Below are 24,059 nucleotides of genomic sequence, written 5' to 3'. Positions count from 1 at the left end.
TGTTTAAAAGAAGTGTATCAAAATTTTATTAGTGGTTATCAGCCACCTGTGAGGAGATTATGGATATTTCTTTTCTCTGTACTTTTTTGAATATAACTTTCAATTGTCCTAAAAACATATTAGAAGAAGGAAAGGAATGTTAATTTTAAATTAATTATAATTTGTAATTGAAAGAAAATATTTTATTGCCCTAGTCTTTAAGTGAAGAAGTTCTCTCTACCATTATCATTTTTTTACTTTGTGTAGCAATACTTTGACACTTCATGGCTGTCAAAATATTGGCACAGATTAGCAATAGTTTAGGAGATATGGTTGATACTTCTGATAATTTTGGTATTACCTTACCACATTTAGATTCTAAATACTACTTAGCATATGGGTGGTCATTATCACCTAAAATATATTGATTTTTTAAATAATCAAAACAGCAACTGACATACATACACTTAATGAAAATTTTGAATCCCCATTGTTTGTTGGAAAATTCAGCTTCCAAATTGTTGCCAACATCATCAGTTTTTGACAAACAAGGAGGTAATGGGGAAATAATTGTAAAGCCTTGTTGATTTATCCTGCACAAGAAACAGATGTTTGCCATATGGAAATGAACAAAACCAGTAAAGAAATAGATGTCCTTTTCAACTTTCTAAAGGAACAAACAATAAAATGACTAGGAAAAATTAGAAAATATTTTTTAAAATTTGTTTTAGACTAAAAAGGCCATGAAACCAGTCATATGCAAACATTAAGTGCACATACCCTCCTCTCTGAAGATGGTTGCTTGACTGAACTGTATGACAGTTTATTTTAGCTTAACTTTGAATTTCATGTTTATTGCCATTTTAACACATGCTTTACATTTATGGTTGTCTTGATTTAATCATGTAATATATCTTACTCCCATAGAATTACATTTTCTTTTTTACCATAAGAGATAAAGGATTTGTGATCACAGAGGTTCCTTTCCACAGCCACCTCCCATGTAGTTGTATTTCTGCCAAGCTGATCAGCCTACTTGGCTAACTTAATCTATTCTGAAAAAGGAAGTGTTTTGTTGTGTTTTTTTTTTATTTGAATTCTGCCTCCTCCTCATGTAAATAATATATGAGCAATTAAATAGTACTCGTTTCCTATTCTTTTATGTATTTAAAAGATGCCAGTGTTGTAGAAAAGTTTGGTTTAATCTTGTTTATCTTTACTTTGCTCTTAAACGTTATGTGGCTTGAAGAAAGTAATAGTAATTAGAATCTTAGAATTGGAAAGGATCTCTAATATTTTATAAACCACCCCATCCAAAGCCAGAAATGGGATCTTCCAGTTTCAGCCTTGACAAGTTAGTTTTCCTCCAGATTCTTCTTAATTTTTTCTAGATGTAGGAAGCTCACCACGTTGTAAGTCTATTTTGGTTTTGAAGGGCTTAATTATTTGAAATTTGTTCTTTCTTTGTGCTGATTTAGAATTGGCCTACCTGTAAATTTACATAAAAGGTTCTTCCTTTCCAAAGTTACCTCTTACTCTTGAAATAATTGTTTTTCCCTCTTCTCTTCTTCAGGACATTCTCTGTTCCTTTACTGATCCTATTAAACCATTATTTTTAGACTTCTTCGACATGTCTCAGTTTTTAATTGTTTCTCTTATGTTATGATGCCCCAAATTTAACAAATGTATTCAGAGATAGTATGGCCAGTACAAAATATAAGGAACTTATTATCTCCCTTGATCTGGATACTTCATATTTATTAGCAAAGTTTAATATTTGATTGCCTTTTTATAAACTACATAATGTGTTGGCTTAGTTTCTTTTAACCCAGGAATCTTGCACATGAATTTCTAGAAAGCTGGGACTCTCTTATGTAGTAGATTTTTTTGAAATCTAAATGTGGGATATAACCTTTTTCTTATTTTCGGCCTTAATCCTTATTCTACCCTTTCTAGATCACTTTAAAATCTAGATCTTGATTCTCTTTTTCATTAGATATGTTTTTAATCATTCTGTCATTTGTTAATTTGAAAATAAAGACAGCTTTCAAGTGATAGTGTGTAAGACCAAAGAAAAAGAGATGCATGTCCCGTTTATACAGTACTATTAATCAGCACTTTAAGCAACTGCAATTACATTAAGAACTATCATCATCATTGAGTTACCTGTTACAAGTCGTTCTGATAAAAAGTTTTGTTGAAGTCAGATTTTCTATGTCTATATTAGTTTAAAATCTTATCAATTTGATAACCTTTTCTTTTTTAAATTAAAAGGCAATTATTCTCAATTATATATTTTGCCCTTAGTAATCACTGTGTACTTTTGTTTGTTTCATTATCTGTTCTGATTATCCTTTTTGGAATTTTCCTAGAGTTCATGTTTACTAGTATATGGGTTCTAAATTGGCCCTATCCTTTTTTATAAATATTAATAGGTACCTATTTCTAATGTCTTGGTAACGCCCTGATTTTTTTCAAAGATTACCATTAATGGCTCTGCACTTGTTTCTACCAAATTAGTATTCTATCATGTACTTTATTTGGACCTATCTAAACTTGAATTGATTTTTAAATGTTATAATAAAAGCATGTTCATATTATTGTTTGCAATAATATTTAGAAAATTGAAAACAACCCAAATATCCAACACTAAGAAAATGAATAATAAAAGTCAATGCTCATTTACTTGATTAACTAAAATGACAATAAAGACTATAACACATAACATTAAGCAAATGAGCTACTAAAAAATTGTATGTACCCTGTGGTGGAATTTGGTAACAAATATACTTGTGAAAAAAGGCTGACCAAAGTGTGATAAAATGATAACTGCTGGGTTCAGGATAAGACTCTGAAATCTTTTTCACCCGTTTCTTATGTTTTCCAAATTCTCTCGAGTATAATTGTTACTTATGAAGAAAACTAATTTTATTTTATTTCTTAAAACAAAAAGAATATTCTACCTATCCTTTAGCCTTTAGGTTATTTTTCATGATCTCTAATTCACATTTTCTATATTAAAAATATTTTGTCTTGACAGAAATAACAGTAACAATGTAGGAATTAAACAAGCTTTCCTTTTCTTCCATCTATTAATATTTGATCATCTTTTCCCAAGCAGTGTTCTGCTTCTGAACATAACTTTATATTCAGTTGCTTTCTCCTCTAATTCTGCTTAATTCTCCTCTGAGAGTGTCAGTAAAGGAAATAAAAAATGTATGATGTCATATTTATTTTCTTGGGTACAATATGGTTTTACAGTGTCTTTTAGATGGGTTTCATTTTTCTCCATTTGAAGTTCAAAGTTTAAAGTTTCATTCAGCAGATGGCAAAAAACTTTGCTCTCTGCCACTCCTTGCCAGCAAGTGTGAAAACAGTACAGCTCTTTCACACCATCTTTACAATGTAAAAATTATCCAGGTATGAATTGGGAATCCAGGTACAAGTCCCAGTGCTTCTATAAACAAGTTTATTTTCAAGAATCACTTAACCTGAGTGTCCATTTATCTGTTAAAATGAAATTATTAATCTCTAATGTTGAATTGCCATTTTAATAGCCTGTTTTTCTTTTATTCAATTTCCATATTTTTTTGTTTTCCCTCACTGATTTTAAAAGCTACCTTTATCTTATATACATTCTTATACTTATCTTGGTCAATTTTGGGACTCTCTGAACTATTCATTGATCATGCTTGCTTATCAGATAGTTAGATTAATTGGACCATTGAAATATGTTGTAATATCTGTTAATGTTAGCTCCTTATTGATTTTGCCCTCTGTCCTTATCTCTTTTTTCCCCCAGAACTTTCCTTGATTATTTTTGCTTATTTGTTTTCCATATGAACATTAAAATTGATTTGTCTAGTTGTTAAATCTTTCAGTATTTGTATTGAAATCATGTTAAAGTTATAGAATAACTAAGGAGAAATTACATCTTTTTGATTGGCAGAGAGTTAAAGTAAAAATATGAAGTATTCAAAACATTGTATACAAGATCAAGAGAAAAGAAGTAAATCATCAGCCATGATCACTGTATAAATGAATTTTGAGGTACCTACTTACGAAATAGTGATAGTATTTTGCTTCCAATGGTTCTGAAAGGAAATGTAAATAACTTAGGAAAGTAGATTAAGCATGTGATTCTAGTCACATTTGGCTTTATGTGGTGACAGGATGTAGATATTCCCATGTCCTAGTAACAGTACAAATACTAGTTAGAAGCAGGTGAAAATTCAGGTCTAAAACATAGCTTGGGATTATTTATTTATTTGTGGAAAGAAAAATTAGTTATCTTAACAGCAAACACCTGCAAAGTTTTAGAGAAAGAAAAATGAAACCTCATAATATTAGGAGGAAGGAGGACTTACAATTAAAGAGATTCTGAAAGAGATGTCATAGAGGTAACATAAAATCCTTATAGAACTACTCTGGAGTTAAAGTATGTGCCTTATTAGTATTCAGAAAGTCTAGGAGGAAACAAAAGGAAAGACACTGAATTCAGCCATATTGTCACTGAAAATATAGACTATTTGCATAGACTGTTTTTACATTGCTTTAGAATTCTGAAAAGTGTCTTTTTTTTTTTTTAGCTCAACTATCTTTCATTAAAACCTGTGACATGATATCTGCAAAGTTACAAAAAGAACACATTCTGTTGGTTCTCACCTCTAATGACTGGTGCAGTTATAAAGGATATGATGGAGAAAGGAAGGAAGGAGCATTAATTCTCTAATTATTAATTGAGTTCTTAACAGTTATAATTTTGTGTTTATTTGTATGATTACTCGATTAATGTCTATTTCCCTCTAAAAGACTGAAAGCTGTGCTAAGGTAGAAACTTAGAAGTCTTTTCTTTGCCATTGTTTCCACAATGCCTTGCACATAAAAGGCATATGTATTGTTTCCTATACATCTGTACATATTGTTTAACGAATGTGCTGCATGCTTGCAGGAGGGAGAGTTTTAAAAATTAGTAAAATGAGGTCCGTAGCCTCTAGAAATCCTTGTCGAATTCATAATCTAGTAAAGGTATGAAATCATACATACAACCTTTGCAGAAGTTTCTAGAAGATATGTATAGCTTCATGAATGTCAAATAACTTAATTGTTTGTATATTACCATGATGCAGGAGTTGTATGTTTGATTGTAAATTTTCATAGATGTATAGGACAGAATAGGATATTGAAAAATATTTTCCTGAATCTAGTCAGCTGTCATATAAGGGAATACCAAGTTGAAATCCTATAGCTACTAATGCTGTTCCTACTTCTTTTCCTACCCATATGACTAAACAATTAATTTATAATGCTAGGACATTGAACAGAGATTTTTAAAACTGTATACTTGGAGAAATCCACTGGTTTTCTTAGACTTCCTTAGCTATAAAGATGAGGGATTATTCCCTTCGTGGCCAAAGATAAATGGAATCAAAATACTCTTTTATTTTACCTCTTAATTTTACATTATTGGAAGGAACAGATTTTCTTTGGATAGCCAAACAGTGTTGCCTTCCTTTTAGCCTCTGTTTACTTTCTCACCTTTGTTGACTTATTCAGCCTGTAACGTAGAAACCAGTTAAAAAGGAAGGAAGTCAGAGATGTGTATTTCTGGGCAGTAACTGGAGTAGTTTCCTCTTCCACTAGCCTGGTTTAGCTGCCAGGAAAGGCCTTTTAAGCCACCACCACTGCCACCACCACCACCACCACCCCAAAAAGAAAAAATAATAGTAACTCTTCATCTTCCATCCTTAATCCGCTCAGGAAGGTATAAACTACAGGAACAACCAATTTAGAGAAGTAAAATGCTTCTCTCCCCAGAGAGAAACTGGTGCTTTTCTCTGTCTGAAAGGTGGTATCTGCCATCCCCAATGAGTTGTAAGAACAGAAGAGAATTAAACATGAGGATTTGAAAAAACTGAGCAAGTGATGCTTGCTTCCAAGTATGTTTTCTGTTTCATAACTTCACTATTTTTTTGAGAAATTTACCAGATTACCAGACCAAATTCATATTCGTATATTTATAAAAATGTGTCAAGGCCCAATTTAAATATTTCAGATGTATTCTTTGTTTTCGACTAGTTGCACCTCAGTGTTCTCTTCCATTAGATCAAGAGTTGACTTTTTGGTATTTCTTAATAATAGTGCAGAAGCATCTCATTTTAATTCAACCATGAAGTAGTCTGAAATACTTTTTTTAAAATGAATAGTTTTTCAGATTGATTTTAATTACCTTTAATTATTTTATAAAAATTAGTGTATCCTATATTACTAGGAATATATAAATATTGTGGCAGTTGGTTTGCCAGCTGAATGTAGTTCTATGTGCTATTTGATTCTATAAGAAACTGATAATACGAGAGGACAAGACAGCTGTTTTTAAGTTTTCATCATAGTTAAACCTGAGTTTATGTGAGATTGTAAGATGAATCCTATGAAATATTAAACTCATTCTCTCATGAATAGTGGAAATGTAATATGATGTAGTTAAAATTTCAAAGTTTTTAATACCCTATCCCAAGCATTTGATGTTTCTTTGTAATTTGGAGCTCAGAATAAGGCTGCTGAATATAGCCAGTTGGATCCTTGGTAGCTTATATGACATTGTAACTTCGTTTATTTCAATTTATGTTTTCATGTCCAGGTGATTAATTATGGATGAATTATTATGATGATCTGTGTTATTTAATATTTACTAGACAGCATTATAAAAAATACTTTGTTCTAAAGTCGTACTTAGGCACAATCTATGTTCTAAAGCCATATTTTGCTAACATATTTAGAATATTCATTACTTATTTCTTTTCATTCTTATAAAAAAAAAGCACAGGCCCATACCATTCAATATTAAAAATATCTTTTTTTCAGCAGTTGACCTGATGTTTTCAGTGAAATGAAAGTGTGATACATATGGAAAAGATATAAAGGGGCAAGGCATTGACTGAAGTCTGAAAGTTTCTCTCTTACCATTATTGATAAGAAATTATCAATACCATTATTGATAAGAAATTATAAGAAATTGATAAGAAATTATCAATACCATTATTGATAAGAAATTGTGAGGTTTGAGATTTATTGATTTATTTGTTTACAGGGGAACAAAGTTATAATAAAAGACTATCTACATATATCATTAAACTAGGTGAATATTTTCTTGCATTTACAGGTATATTTTCAAAGTTTCAATGCATGATAGTTTACATATTCCCAGTTTCTTCATGTAATCTCTACAATAAAACTGACCATTTCAATGAAATGTTAACATAGAAGCATGGAAAACTAAATATATGGCCAACATTTCTTCTCAGATCGGAAACTATACATTTCACTGAATGCTCTAAAGGTTAAAATCTAAATATAATGACAAAATGGTTGTTCTAACCTGATGTTTAGCATACAGCCACACAAAATTTATAATCTCTGCTCTTTGATTTATTGAGTGACTGAAGTTAGCCTTATATCACTATGTAAGCCTCTTTATAAAAAGTGTTTACTATTAGAGCCTCACTGTCCATAGAAATAAAATGTGAGTTTACATGTATGATTTAGATTTTTTAGTTTTTACATTAAAAATTAAAATATATTTTACATTAAAAATTAAAATTAATTTTAATGTATTTTATTTAAATATATCCAAAATCTTATTTCAGCATATAATCAATATAAAATTACTAATTATATACTTTATATTATTTTTCATATTTGTGTTCACTGTACACATATAGCACACATCTCACCTCAGACTAACCATATTTCAGGTGTTCAGTGGCCGCATGTGGCTAGTGGCTATCATACTGGACAGCACAACTCTAGAAAAGAAGAGCACATATTAGATAACATCAGAAAAATATATTCTTTTATGCTTTCAAATTATGGGTCTTTATCTGTGAACTGTCTAGATTAAATTATTTTTATTAAGAAAGAAGTCTTCCAGGTATTTTTAAAATCTGCCAAAAATAAATATCACCAGTTTGTTTTCCTTTTGAGTAAAGTGCCTCTGAGATTGTTAGTTATAACATTTGATTTCAATAAGACTGTTACACAAAAAAAGTTCTAAATTTGTTATTTTCTGAGGTTTTTACACTGGTATAGTTTTAAAGCTAAATGATTAAACTAAAATAAATCCTTTGCTTGAAAACACAATGAAAATATTTTAGGTGACTTAAACTTATTCCTATTTTTTTTCCAACTTGAAAAACATTTAAATTTTATTTTTTCTGCACTTTCTCACTTTGGTAAATCTGGAAAGCAAAAACTTTATAGTTTCATTTGCTTTATGAAGGAGACAGTAAACTTGAGCTCTCAGTCTCACCACTAGTCTGTCTTTGTCTGTAGTTAAAATTATGAGCCAGTCTCTATGGCCGCAGCCAAATGAGTAATCACCAGTAATGTGACTCGTGCTGGAAGTGACTCCATCAGCACCTGTGACGGGGGATTAGTTACAGTTTACAGAGCACCGCCTCTTCCCTTCTCTCCTTGTGCCCTAAGCCAACTACTCGTTCTCACTTGGGTGTCTGCACTGTTGGAGGCTACCGCGGTGTGTTTCCCCGCAGACAGAGTACAGTGGGAAAGGCTTTCTCTGGCTGATGGATGGCTGTTCTCTCTATTTGGAGTATCTTACTGGTTATGTAAGCGACCTCGGGAGAAATTATCCTGACCCAGATCGGAGGATGCAGCAGTGCTTCAGCTGCAGGATTTCTTAGTCGTTAACACCACAGTGCTGATGACAAAGAGCGAGTTGTAATCCTCATCACTGCCAGAGCTGAGCCAGAGCAGACAGAAAATCGTCATTTGCTCGTCGGAGACTTGTTAGGTTACAGCCTCTGCTTCGTTCTGTGGTCTTGGCTTTTCTTCCTATACAATGACGACGCTGCAAGTGAGCTCAGAAATGCTTGGTTTGAGAGCTATTTGCCTGTGATTTTTGAAGACCAAAGAAGTATTTACGTTAGAAAAATACTTTTTCAAGAACTAAAGGGAAATGCCAGTTATACTACTTCTGCTACAAAACCGTGTCATGGATTTCTAAGATTTAAAGATACTTGAAAATTCTCAAGAACAGAGTACGGTTTGTATTATTTCTGCTTCCTTTTTCTTTTGTCTTAATTTACATTTGGTTTTGCTTCTCAGCCTTAGGAATTAAGGCCTTTACAGATCTAACCTTAATGTTCTTAATTTTAAGAATTTTTAACTTATTTCATTTGTTTAAAAAGAGGTTTTTTTGTGTGTATGTAGTAATTTCATAACATTGTAAAGGATTAATTTAGAAGCTAGAGTTGAATTGTTTAAAGTGTCATGGCAGAAGTGTTTCAAATTAGGGTTTTTAGAATGCAATACTTGAAGGGAACTGGGGGGGGGGTGTACTCTTTTTGTAGGTTTTTTATGTGGTGTATTCCCTTCCCCACCCCCAACTTGTTTTCTAACTGTATAGTGTTTTTCAATAGACCTGCTGGGGTGGGAATTTGGACTTTGTTCTTTCAAGTCACTCCAGTGTTTTTTTTTTTGTTTTTTTTTAAGGTAGACTATAAACCTTGACTTCTGAAATGTTGCTTAGAGTGTTTTCTGCTTCAGTGTTTTCCTTTGGTGAGAGTTATGTCAGCATTTTTGTAGTTAATGAACCTGATTTTTTACTTGGAAAAGGAGTTTGTTAAATGTTAACTGGAGATTGTTAGAAACTCAGACTACAGACATAAACTCCATGAATTTACTGTTAAATGTTAAATGGTGAGCTTTAACATGGTTTGTTTGAGCAGCTGAGTTGTGTTTGGGAGCTGTAGCTGATTTATTTTAAAATGTTTTTCAGGGAGGGCTCATCTGTTCGCCTCTTCCTCATGTGAATGGAATGTGGTGCAGCATGGAGCCCCAAACAGGATACAGTTGTTCTAAGCATTCTTCCTATAGCGTGGTAGGCCCTTCTAGAAATGCAGACTCTGAAATATTTATTTTAGCTTTAGACTATTTTAAGGTTTGGTTAATACTGATAAAAGACCTTAAAAGAACACTTAAACATGATTAAAATTCTTTAACTGTTTGTTTCAACTATGAATACTCAGTTTTAAATCAGTAATTTTCATTTGGATTTTCAGAGGCTTTCATCAGTATATGAATAATACTCTTTTTGTGATTAGGGCCACATTCTACTGTGACTTTCATCAAGTGGTAGCACATTGCTTCCCCTTCGGCTGTAGAAGTTCCTCATAGAATGATATATCTTTAGTCTTGAATTACTTAGTTATGCATGAGTTCTAGTTTCTTTACATTCCAGTGCACCTAGACCCATGAAATATTTACTGCAGATTCATCATAAAGGCTGTAATAACCATTTGCTTTTATGTAATATGTACATTTTTTAAACCTAATATGATTAAAGACATTATCTTTAAAAAAAAGACATATCTTTAAAAAAAAAGACATATTTGACTTGGATACAAAAATTAACAATGGTTTCATTATTGATTTGCTACTTTAAAAAATCAAGATGTATTTTACTGAATCATTTTTTTATGTTGCTTCACAATCACTCATTTAATAAATGTTGAAACATTTCTTTAACAAGTACTGTAAATGGGTTTATCATATTTGTAGTTTAAGTATAATTGCACATTTAAAAATCTGCAAGTCATGGCCTTTTTACTTGCTATTTAAAAAGCTTAATGTACTTCGGACCTCAATTTGTAGGTGATTATAAGCGTGCATGTATCAAAAATAGATTGGTATTCCTAAAAGCACTAAAATTTGAACTTTGGAAACTCATCTTTATGTTTCTGGTGTCTAAATTCTACCAATGGCTTTCAATTAGATGCTTTAAAATGAGAATATTTCTTAAATTTTAACCTTGAAATTAAACCTTTTTGCTTTTTTCCTGATTAACTCGAGTAATTATTTAAATTATGGTAAGTTTGGTGTGTTGAAATTTACCCTTAGAATTCTGACCCACCTTAAACAGTCTCTGAGAAGCTCTCTTCTAAAGAATGTTTTTCATATTATAAAATGACTAGGTCTCATAGGAAATGTAAACCACCTGTATTATTTGTGTAAGAAAGAGGCACTCAGACCAGAGACATTTACCTCTTTTTCAAATCCTACTTAATTGAATTGTATCTTTAGCCACTTAGATAGCTTTTGTGGACCATTCTGTTAACCTTTTTGTTAACCTTCACAACTTGACCTGACCAGCGAGGTACTATTTGAAAAGAAATAGACCATTTGATAAAGTTCAATGATAAAAGTCCTCAAGAAGTTGCCAGAATTTTCTAGTTTACTAAAAACTAAAGTGACAAAGATGAAAAACAAAAAAGCTGCATTTTTCATAGTAGATTAGAGATCAGCTAAATACATACTGCCTCTTGTTACATATTTTATATCAGTCAGTCACATGCTAGTGGACATTTTTAAGTCTAAATGAAATAAATGCTTTTGGATTTCTTACAAACTTACCTGTTAGGTAAAATAAAGAATGGATAGCATTTGATGAAAATAATTTTAGGAATTTAGTTGGCAAATGGAAATGTTAGAGGACAGCAGTAGCAGGAGATAAGTAAATGATGTGGCGATTTTCTATTTTGGAAATGCAATTTCTCACCCCAATGAAAATACTTTTCATACATATGTAGTACTTAAAAGGTTAGCCTAAGGCATACATGGGTTGGGGGAGGGGGGATGTGAAAATAATTGGGGGATATAAGATAAGTTTTTAACGTTATTTCAATTCAGAAAATAAGATTATTTTAAGTTCATGATGTAGATAGAATAGAAATAAGACATGTTTAAAAGACTCGTTCCAGTAGTTTTAGCATTTCAAAGCAGTTCTACACTGAATCGAAAGCTTCAAAAGGAATTTCTTAAATATAGAAATTAGCTTCTTAAGAACCAGTCACAGCTAAAGATCTTGAAAAGTATTTTCCCCAAAGTATGTTTATTAGTTGTAATTAGTAAGATGTTAAATTTCTTTAAGACAGAATAAGAGGGGAAACATAATGGTTTTGGAACTCCTGGGGATTTTTACTGTCTGTGTCAAAAGCTTTGGTTTGTTTCCAAATGGTCACCCAGGTTGCCTTGTAGCAAGAAAGATTTCTCCATGTGAGAACAGGTTATTTAGAAGCTGACTTGGTTGTTAATTCCAATTTCCAAACTTTGATTCTTACAATAAGATCACATTGTCTTTAAGATGGTGGAATTTTGTTTCTATTTTCAAGTTTTTAGAGGTTTTTAATCAAGTTTCATCTACTTCAAAATTGTGGTAATCATAGAAAAATGCATACATAGTATTCTTATTTCCTTCCTTCTTCTTCCTCTCCTGTCTCCCCACATTCCCAACCCCCACCCTAAGATATAAGTAAAATCCTTAATGTGAAAGATGTCTTCTTTAAGGAAATCACATGACCTTAGAGTCACTTTTTAATAAAAGCAGTGGAGACCAGGAGAAACTTACTGAAATATGGATTTTCATAGTACTTCTTTCTTCCCACCTCCTTTTCCTACTCCCTTCCCCCATGGTGCTCTCGCTGGAGCAGCTGCATTTTTATTTGTGCTTGGGGCGGGGGTGGGGAGTACAAGGGGTGGAGCTAAAAGACCAGATGCATCCTGATCTTTTTGAATCCTGCTTGAAGTGAATGAGCTAGTAAAAAAAATTACACATTTAAATCATAACGACTGTGATTTTGGGAGAATAGTACACCCTTATAGGTAAAAAGAAAATATGGGTTGTAAATATGCTCTCCGATTCCAGTTTACTTTTCCAGAAACAATCTCTTGTTTATCTCAGCAGAAATTTTTGTAATCAAATTTATTTATGTCCTTTTTTGAAAATAACAGCATGGGGCTTAATATACTGGAATTTTTTCATATCATCCCATATGGATCTCATTCCTTTTTAAATAGATACAAAATATTCTATCATGAGTAAAAGCATTACTTTAAATTGTAATATTAAAACTAATATTGCTATCCCGAAGACCATTGTGATGATGACACTAATCCATCATATTGATATGTATAGCCTCCCACATTTTGAGGCTACAACCCAGAAAATAGTCATTAGAAATTTTTTCCTTTTTTTTCCCTCTCTTGACAGACTTTCAGACCCCTGGTTGAAGAAAGTATACCCAGTTCAATCATTGCAATAGAATTCCTTGTAGATAAACAACTGGATTTTTTAACTGGAGATAGTGCCTTTCAGCCCTACCAGGTAAGAAATTTTAGGTTACTTTTCAACATTAACTATTCATTAAACTTCATTGATGTTCAGATACTGGTTTTTAAATATTAAGTTCCATCTAACATCTAGGTGTGCTACACAATGCATTTAATAAGTTTTTATTTGATTATATGATAAACAACTTATTTATTCAATCAACAAATACATACTGAATACCTACTCTGAGCCAGGCTGTTCTGTGGCTAGTAAATATGTAAGTGAGCTAAATTACGTCAAGTCCCATCATTGTGGAACTTACATGCTAAATAATATTCATTGTTAGAAATAACTAGTTGTATATTAGTATAAATTACCTTTGTCTCTAACTTGAAAGGTTAAGAATTGGGTTAACTAATGTAATTAAATGAGATGAGTATTTACTATATGTATAAATATCAGTTTAGCATAATAGCAATTCTTTTTCAGGAGAAATTTTCTTTAGGTTGTCATTAATTGAATAATTCTCTTTCTAAATTTTAGTTTCCCCATGTTGCAGTTTAAATACAGTTACATTTAATTGGAAAAACATTTTCTAGTAGCTGTTAGGATTAAAACATATGAAGAAAATTTTATCGAGCTAAACTTTTTAATTTTCAATGAAGTTATCAGATAATTTTGAAGGTATAAGTAAAAAAGGGCACAGAATTTTTTTTTTTAATATTGGAACTTTAGATTTTCTGAAGCATATATTTTGTGGGTTTCTTTTTGCTTAAATTTTTTAAATATGTAATTGCATTAGAAGAAAAGGATGAGTGAGTTACTTTGGCCTTTTTTTTAATGGAATGGAAAGTCAATATTTTATTTCATTCCAGCTGAGTAACTGTTCTTCAAAAAATAAAAAGGTAGAGCCACTGTTTCCATGGAAAGAACTAGGACAGTGATTTGTTGTGTGTGGAGGTATAATACTCAGGGAATTAGAGTGGCTTAGTGCCTCTTCTATTAGGCCTACCAAAATGAGCTGGTGGTCCTCTCAGTGTAAATGTTGTTTCCTATTTTGAAATCTACATAGATATACTCTTGTCTTTCCACATTATCTTCATTATTTCAAATTGGTATAGTTTTTGTACTTTTGGCTTTTGCTTTTTGTTTATCCTATTTATAGCTTAAAATTCATAACAAATCTTAGATTAACAGTGGAAGTGTTGGAGCTTTTCCCTTGGGTTTTATTTTAATTGTGAATGTCATTTAGCTTATTTTAGACCTTAACATTTGTTTCATTTCTAACAATCGTCTAGATGGAGTTACACCATTAGCATTTTGGAAGTTTCAGCTTGGATTTTATTTAGAGAAGTGAAATTGTTAAGTAGAAATCACTTTCAAAAACAAACTCTTGCCAAGTGGCTTAAACTCTACAACATTTTTATTAAAATGATAATCATCAAAAGTGTGTGCTAACGTTTTATAGGATTTTATTTTTATGTATTTTTTCACTTTCAAACTGTGTACCCTCAGATTTTTTTCTTTTCATTTGTAGTTAAAAATAAAGGCATAAGAGCTAAAATCGTATGCAGTTTGGTAAATTCTATGGTTTTCTGTGTTAGTAAGCTATTTAGATTGTTCTGCTAGTATAGATATTGACCTCTGATGTGGAAGGATACTAAATCTTCCAGAGGTGAAATGATTGATTAATCATTTGTGTCCCAAATAGTGTGAGCTGATCTTTAATTCTGAGAATCAGGGTTCTAAGAGTACTTGATTTGGATCCAGTTTTCCTTAATTTTAGAATTATTTTATGAGCTTTAAGACTAATAGATGGTTTACAATAGAGCTTTTTAAGATACATTCTAATTTTTATAATTAAGTGTTTTGTATCTTTTTGGCATTTTAAAAATCGGTTTAAAATATTTCCCTCCAAATGTAAATGATAGTCCTACTATAGAATTCTCAATGAAAATTTACTCGAGTCCTAAAATGACTCAGTCTAGTTTTTCCAATTTATTTATTTCAATGAATTTGTGAAATATAGACACACTCTAGGTAAAGGAAAATTTTAGAGTTCATGTAATTAAAGTGGCTATATCCTAGAATACTTTCTCTAACCAGTTGTCCAAATAGTACATTAAATTCCTTGGCATCTTAAAAATGGCAGCTGTTAATGTCATAGATTTTGTAAACAGTGCCTTGATATATCTCAATCTTAGGATAACCCAATGTAAATCAGTTTTAACAAATGATTTTTAAAATAATATTTCTCCATTCTTTTTTCTTGATTATTTCAATTTCGTGAGTCAATTTCTTCTGAATCTGGGTGCTCATTATCCTTTATAGACCTCTTAAGTGTGAGGAAGGAGAAAACTCTTCTTTGGGAATGGACTTTGTGCATATGCATTTAATCTAGAGTGAATATACATAAGTTTTGTGTTTAAAAATTCCCACAAATGATGCTTTGCTGTGAACCTCATGAAATGGTTTTGCAGTGGGAAATCCCATCCACTACCTTTCTGTTTGAGGTCTTGGCATTTTATTCTGTGCCATTATGTTCCCTCTAGTCTCCTTTATAGTTGCACAACCCAATTTTTTAATATATCATAATGATAGCATATAGCTGTATTGTAAGGTAATGGTTAAGAAACAGATGACTCAGGATTAATATAGCTCCTTTCTCTTCTGGGCCACTGGTTTGAATCTTACTCTTGTCTGTGAAAATGATTTCCATGCCGTGAAATCAATGGCATGTATTAAGTTAGTTGATCCGGTCAGTTTTTTAGGTAATGTATAGTTTGGGGGCCTAAGCCACCATAGATCATAGTTTTTAGTATTTGGGAAAGAAAGTTAAATGAGGCGAGAAATCAAGCCAACATTTTACAGACAATATAATGGATGCATATTAATTAAGTCACTGAAGCAGCATACCTTGGTATTGTTAATTCTATATTTTCCTTCTCTGTGCACACAAATGCCTTTCTACTTCCTCCTTTTAGGTTTCCTGATCATGCCTGGTTGCAGTTAACTTTCTTTGAAGTAGAGGGGGAAGGGAAAGGGGAGAGGAAATAGGCGGGAACTCTACAGATTCTTCTACATCTTTCAGCTGGCTGGGAAGGAGGAAAAAACAAAAAGTTGCTTCTTAAAGATGCTACTTTATAGGTGTTTGCTTTATTTTGTTTTGTTGAGTTACTGTGATTGCTGTGGTAATGCTGCTTTAAAGATGATTTGAGTTTTATTACCTAATAGAAACAAGATTTGTAGTTAATCCTTTGGGACATGATTTCAGAAGTTTATTAAAAAAAAAAAACTTCCCATTAATTTGATTGAAGTTTTTATCACATTCATGTAAATCCAGTTTGATAATGAAATATGAATATTCAACTTTCAGCACGATTTTGATATCGTCTTGTCTTGGATTTTGGCTACTGGCCATATACACACCTGCAGTTTACAGGTGGTTGCTTCATAGCGGAAGAGATTATTTCTTACCTGAAAGTTGTGCATGACTCATATCAATTAGTTTGGGTTGGTGTGGCTCGTTAGGCCAGTATTTTCTAGGGATCACAATTCTCTTTGTTTTTAAATGTAATAAAGAATGCCAAGGGCACTAGTAAAACCATTAGAGATTTGATGCAAAATATGAGTGTTCTGAATTAGACCTCATGTTTATCTTACTGTATGTTAAAATTCAATTTTGTAATGAGTTGTTTTCCCTAGAATAAGGTAGAATCATAAATCCTAGACATGAAGAAATGATCCTATTTGAAATCTTGGTAGGAGTTGATAAAAGCTTAGCAATAAGTATTATTACTGTATTATCCAGGAGTGTAAACATTGAACTACTAAGTATTAGATACAGTACTATTGTGCTGTGAACTGCAGGTTGAAGGAAAAGGGTAGGAGTGGGGCAAACCTAAGTATTTTCTTAGCACTTGGGCTAAAGATTGCTTAAAGTGAGAAGACTACGTTGTCTAGTAAGTGAATGTGCCTGGACTGAGCCAGCTCTGTGGATCTATAATTCTGTAGGACTTCAGAGAGAGTTGTTTTTCCAGTTAAATCCTCTGTAACCCATAATTTTGCCATCATTGATTATGTAAGTTTATCGACTGTTTTAGATTATTCCTAAAGTCATACTTGCTTTACATATGTGATTTCATAGAAGCAGTTCAAACGACTACTACCTAGGATAGGTTACCAGTTTGAAGAGTGGAGTGTAGCAGATATATATATATTTTTTTTTCCTTTCTAATTTTTTGTTGTTATCCTATGGAGTTTGGAATTGCTTCACGACTAGAAAGAGATAATACAAGTGAGGTGAAATTATTGAATTAAATTATTTGACATCGTGGTTCACTGACAAAAGTTTGAAAATCTTGTTGATAAAGATTTGACTTATGCACTCATCTGTTCCCCTGGCTGCTGTTATGACACTGCTAATAGTTTGCAGAAGGAAGTAAATAGAGAACTTAATGTAACTATTGCTTTGGTGGAGTAGGAGGACTCACTTTTTGGAACTTTTCCTTACCCTCTCTCCAATTTATAGTATGGCTATATTATTTTAGAGCGTTTTTAAACTATAACATTCCTATGTTGGAAATGGAAATTTTACTTTGCACAGCAATTTATTAGTATATTTATGTAAATGCTTCTGTCCCTCTAAGATTTGTTCTCTTCCTGGTATCAAGTTATTGCTCTCTCACTAATTTTACTAATAGAATAAACAGGATTTTTTTATTTTGGGAAACTGTACAGCAAACTATGTTTTTTTAAGATAAACATATTTTCCTCCTAAGCATTTTCACCTGTGGTGACTGAATTCAATATTTTGAGAGATGTGTTTTTACAGGAATTTCTAAGAAACCCTGGAAGCATATCTCCTGTTAGGATATGGGAATAGAGCCCCTAAGTATAAGGGCATCTGCGGGGTAGTTAAGGTAGGGGGAGCAGAGAATCCCAGATTAGAGGAGATTGTTGACTCACTTGATGCTCCCCCAGAAAGGAATCTTCAAATAGAAATTTTATGCTTAGCCTCCCTCCTTCCCTTTGACTTACCCTTAGAAATTTAAGATGTCTGGCTTTGTTAACTTTAAGACTTCCAGACTGACTTAATTCAATTTACAATTAAATTTTGTAGTTTCTCTCTATTTAAAGAACCTTAACAAGGTACTTAATGATTTTTAAAAGTGTCAAAAGCATGTGATAGTCCTTATTTTATTTTCAAGGAGATTACAATCTATGACCATTTATATAAAAAATTTCCTTGAGGTAGACTTGATTTAAGGAGCCAAAAAATGCATGGTCAAGGCTTCAAGGGTACAAAGAAAAGAAAAGCCCATCAGAGACTGAAATATTAAGTCTCACAAAGGAGGTAAAACTTGAATGGGATTCAGTTGAATGGAGATGAAAGTGAAAGATAAGGTGATCCAGATATGTGGCAGGAGAGACAGCATAATCAATGATTGTGAGCCAGATTGAGGGGATAGTAGTAGATCAACCCAGCTAGAAAAGAGAGTTTGCATAATAAACATCATACTAGATAAGTATGATGGGGTCAGATAATAGAGGAAAAGGATTGCAATGTTCAGTCCTCTGTATCTTTTATCTTGTAGCCACATGAACCATAGGAAGCTTTGGAACAGGGAAGTAACAATTTCCTACATAACTGTGGCGTGCTGGTTATTACAGTATTATCAGAAGCAGCTAATTATGGGGTGTTCACTAGTCTTTCATCCTAGAGATTCAGTCTAGCAAAATGGTTAAGAGCAAGAATTTTAAAGGCAAATCCTAGCTTTGCCATGTGACATTTAGCTATGTATAGTTTAAAACCATTGTAAATAAATGGTTTCCTATACATAAAATAAAGATACCATCTTCCTCAAGGTTGTTAAAAAGTTAAATGAGAGGATATATCAAAGAGCTTTTTACCATTGAAAACTGCTCAATAGAAGGCAGCTATTATTTAGACTTGTTCTAAATTTCCCTTTCTGTAGATCGTGTCTTAAACCTTTTGGAGGAATATTTGAAACTCCTTTCTCTTCCATTCACACATATATTGAACATTTCTTTTTCCCTCTCTTTCTTGTAACAATGACTTAAATTTGTCTTGTCTAGAACTCTTAAATTCTCAGAATCTACAGTTCTTTCTGCAGCTGGTGCTAGATAAGCTTTTTTAACTGTTGGTGTAACCCATGGTCAGTGTATAACAGAACATTTTTTTTCAGTATGTTTCTTTTTCTTTACTTTCCCCCCACCCATCCACACACACCCCTCTTTTTTAAGAACTGTATATAACTAAGATTACGTGGTGACTTCTTAAACTGTAATTTTAAGGGAAATGTGACTTCAGGACCCTATTGTGTTACTACCCTTCACAATCCACCTTTATCCTTTTTTCCCACAGGGAAAGTCATATCCAATTACTATTGATAGTTATTTGTATCTAAAAAAGTATAAGTGATATACAGTAAGTTACAGAATTTTTCTTCAGTTCTCTCTGGGTAGTGTTGGCTGTGGGGGAGAGGCCACGTGGTTATAGTAGTACGGTTTGGAAGTCCTCTAAGAATTAAATAAAGGAGTCGGACTAAATGAACTCCAAGGTTTCTTCTCAACACTCAGAGCCGTAATTCTGTGAATTGCCTCTAAGTGGGAAAAGACAGCCATCTCTGACCAACATTAACCAAATCATGTTAAGCTTTAACTAACCATTTTAAGGGGCATTCAGTCTAAATCTAGGCTTATCTCAAAGGAGCAAACTTTTAAATCAGATGGTGCCAGATACAAAATTGCAGTAGCAAGATTGTTTGTTTTAACCATACTTACTCAGAGCTTTCTGTTCTGTTTCTCTATATGTTTCTTACATTTTGAAAGGAGTTGAACACATTACCAATAATTGCCTGAGTTTTCATATGCATCTCCCTTTTCTGTTTCACTTTGTCTTCATATTAGCATTTGATTAAAATTTAGAGGTGCCTTGTTGAAATAGTAAAAATGTGATCTTTGAGATCGTGGGATATACACTGTGCCAAGAGTATAGAAAATACAGGATCATAGTCATAGCTGTGAACTGGCTTCTGGTGGATTACTGGCTTGGTAGGATTAGCATCTGTGGGCAGGCATGGCCTGGGGGTGGTCTGGGAGATGGGGCCAGAGCAGGAAGCTGCTGTTATGTAGTCCTTGGCTTTAGTCCATTTCTAGTCAAAAGTGACAGCTTGCAATAGGAGAGCCAAGCTGAAGCCTGGATAGTAGGACACACTGTAAGAAAAGGGGAACCAGAAGCTAAAAACAGTCATTGTACTTCTGTATTTGATTTTTTTTTAATTTTAAACTTTATGCATCATATTTAAATATTCAGTAATTTTGTTCTGCATTCTATTTAAATGGTCCTTTTATCTGCCATCTGCCTGATTTTCTAAAGCCACAATTTCAAAAATAGTTATAAAACATGATTATTAAAGTATCACATCAGGTATTTTGATTTACCCAAATGCATATCTGGTTTCATCAGAAAGGGAGTTCTTCATTTGTAAAAACTGGTTGCAAAACTTGGTGTGTTGAAAATGTATCCATGGAGTCCAGGAACATGTTATTTTGACTGAAATTTGGCCCAATGTGAGCTGTTCTGCAATACTCAGATTAAAAACATTTTAAGTCACAGTTTGCAGTAGTTCTCTCCTGGTCCCAAATCTGCTATGATCATATGCTGAAAAATCTGCCAATGTCTCTTTAATTTTTTGTGTCTGCAGTTAAGAATTTAAAATATGTGAAATTATTTGTGTAGACATATGATTCCAAAGATTGTAAGCCATTGTTGGTTACCATACTGAGAAAGAATTTCTAGTTTCTTTTTTGCCAATCAAAATTCAATATTATTTATTCCTTTTTCCCAGTTGCAAATTCCTACTAAATCCCAGCCATATTATTAAAAATCTTAAAGTTTTATTCCTCAGTGTAATGTAAATACTTTATATTTGTAAAATTTGACAATTTCTAAACCATATGATGTGAATTATTTTAGTTGATTCTTATTTTAGCCCTTTGAAAAGATTGTATAATTATCTTAATTTCATGTAATGCTGTCAGTGTACATAAATTTATTTAATCTCCACATCTCTTTAAGAATTCTAACTTACAAGTGAGAAATTTGAAGAAATAGAAACTCACTTTATCTAGATTAAATAAAGGGGGAGGGAGTTATTGTAAAGATAAAACAGGCAATCTTGTGGACAGCCAGCACAGGAAAATACAGCTGGACCTTATTCCAGCTGTAATTGGGAACTGGAAAGCCAGGAACTCAGGTCACATATTCCATCTCCCCTCACCCAATCTCCTTTTCACAGACAGTTTTCTTCTGTTTACTCATAAGTTTTTCTTCTCATAATACTATTTTTTACGTGACTGGCGAGTTGAGTGTCGATTTGCCAGCCTACTCCCTTCCTTTACAATACCTTTTAGTTCGAGGGTGGTGTGGAATGAAAGACTGAAAGGAGAGGAAGGAAGAATGTGAGTAAGGGAGAGACTATATGGTAGCAGGTTTTACAGGCAAAAAAAGTGAAGTTTAGGGAAGTTGTGACTTGGCAGCCTGGTTCATTCTGTTAGTGAGTACCAGAACCAGAAATTAAACTTGAACCCAAAACTTTTGATTCTGAAATATTTTTATTATACCACCCTACCTTTGTGAGCTATCAAATGGCAAGTGTCTCATATTTGTCCATCATTCTCTTTCATTTAGCACTTTATTTTTTTTATAGTTCACATCTTTCCTAAATATAAAACCAAATTTTTCCTTAATTTTATTGCCTGCACTACTTCCCTAGCTTTCCACACACTATTCTTAAACTATACTCTAAATCTGTGTATCATTTTCAGTCTTATTTGTTCCCTAGGCAGAGAATCAAGACAGATTAACATGTTTGGCAGACTCCTGTTTTCTCAGCTGCTTAGTTTTTTCTTTTCTGCATATAGGTATCCTGAAGACCTACGTTTGCTCAGTTTAAAATGAAAAACAAATTCTTTAAAATGAAGCGTCATCATCTTCTTGCCAAAAAGATTGTCTCTAAAATCCAAGGCTTCCCAGGCTTCAAATGATAGCTGTTCATTCATATACTTGAGAGCCTGATACATTGTATTTAGTAATACAAATACCCAAATTTTTTAGATACCATAATCTATTGGGGGAAGCTGCTTTGCTGTTGAAATTTTCTGAAGCAGCAGATCAGTTTCTAGAGTATAACTCCTGTCATGTAAGTTATTAAGCAGAAGACCTATCTATTAGAGAAGGTACATTTTTGTGATGAGGGAAAAAAAAAAGACCTTGTGATTGCTAAGCTATAGCATATAGTGTCACTCATTTATTACTATCTGCCAGTCTCTTTGCCGGGGTACTGGGAATTTAAAGACAGATAAAATACTTGCTTCTCATTCAGATCGGGGGAGAGACATAAATTTAATTACAGTAACATGCCATAAGTTCTGAAATACAGGTATGTTCATAAAGTTTTGCACTATGAAAGCAACCAATAAAGTATTCCCTGGTGTTTGCCTTTATCCTCTCAGAAGACAAGGGTTGAAAAGTACGTTGGGAAAGAGATAATTGTTTCTCAAGCTGCTGCTGCTATTTGATTCTTTGTTTTATAGTGCATTGTAGGATGGTAGGCATCTGTGGCTCTAGGACAGTAAATGAATTTAGCACCTCCTCCCAGTCATTATGATAATGAAAAATAAATCAAACAGCACCCTCACACATTTCCAGTGACCCCTTCTGCACCTTATTGAGAACCACTGGGCTATGAATTAAGACAACTGGAAAAGTTGAAGCAGAAAAGCAGTCTTGTCAAATCAACTAGAAGTGGACAACTGACAACAGAAAACTTACGTGACCTTCCAGGTGTTGCCTGGTATTTGATTTAGCATCCTTAATGTTAGTAAGACTAGCCTTCATTTCTGAAGTTATGGTAGCTCTGTTTCCTCCTCTGAATCTTGGTACTATGATGTTTTTCTCTAGCCTATCCAACATCTCCTACCAGTCCAGTTAAATTGCAGGTCAAATTTACATATCGCATACCTATTCTCTGAGATCACTAGACCTAGATATTTGATAAAGGTTATTAATTATACATAGGTAATATGTTTCCCAAGGTCAGTTTGCATTTAAGTAGTGATACCGTATATATCCCAATGAATCTTTAAGCATTGATTGATTGATCATTGCTTTTCCAGATGCTCTTTGCCTGGGAGTCGAGTACTATACATGGTGTTAATATGTTATTGTTCTCATTTAACATATGTTCTATATAACATATTGTTCTCCTCTTTGCCGTTTTTGGAAATAACGTCTACAAAGATCAGAATTCTGTATGTAACAGAGATGAATAAAAAAATCTGAATATATAAGACCATTTTGTGTCTATAAAATAAAGTTTTTAAGCCTAAAGCCCTTTAAGACATTACCCAGTGTGAACCTTAAAAACACAATACTTAAAGCAACTCAGAACGGTGGGTTTTTTTCCTGCTTCTCCCACATCCACATCAGGTCTTTTTCAAGGAATTAGGTTCCATCACAGACTAACAATTCCTTCCAATACTTAACAAAGCTGAGTATTGAGAATTTTTCTTAATATTTATTGCATATATGTTATATCATCCTGGCAAACTTGCATTAATTGTTAGTATCTATCTAGTATGTGTTGGAAGGATTGTGAGGTTCTTCCCCAGCTGAGGAGGAGTATGGTTGTTTAGTGATATCTACTACCAATGCTATAAAGGGGAGGGCTGAATGACTGCTTTGTTTTTACTGGTTTTGATCACTTCTGTTGTGTGTCTTTCCCATTTTGTCTTGTTCTACAAATAGGTATAAATATATGTATTTTTATTTATATTTTTTTATGAAGTCCGTTTGAATGGTGCCACAACTTAGGTTACTCTGCCTTCTCCCCCAAAACTCCAAGGACTTTAGAGTACCTGGCTTAGT

General features: G+C 32.8%; 1 protein-coding gene across 8 annotated transcripts in view; it reads left to right on the top strand.

The window, feature by feature from the left end:
* The window catches only part of JMJD1C (jumonji domain containing 1C), a 424,199-nt gene that overhangs the window by 317,330 nt on the left and 82,810 nt on the right, over positions 1–24,059 (top strand). For 4 of the 8 annotated variants that reach the window (XM_037804079.1, XM_037804077.1, XM_037804080.1 and 1 more), the window contains exons 1-2: positions 8,318–9,040; positions 13,046–13,159. Coding sequence is in view for 2 of the 8 variants with exons in the window: in XM_037804074.1 (XP_037660002.1) it covers positions 9,815–9,877; positions 13,046–13,159 (177 nt within the window). In the remaining 6 variants the exon portion in view is untranslated. Of the gene's footprint in view, positions 1–8,317; positions 9,041–9,115; positions 9,878–13,045; positions 13,160–24,059 lie in introns of those variants that run through there. The other 4 variants (XM_037804073.1, XM_037804075.1, XM_037804078.1 and 1 more) reach the window with 3 other exon arrangements.

This window comes from Choloepus didactylus, chromosome 15 (assembly GCF_015220235.1).
Source record: "Choloepus didactylus isolate mChoDid1 chromosome 15, mChoDid1.pri, whole genome shotgun sequence".
Classification (NCBI taxonomy): Eukaryota; Metazoa; Chordata; class Mammalia; order Pilosa; family Megalonychidae; genus Choloepus; species Choloepus didactylus.
The sequence above is the reverse complement of the archived record's forward strand: the minus strand, read 5'-3'. Positions and strand labels throughout refer to the sequence as shown.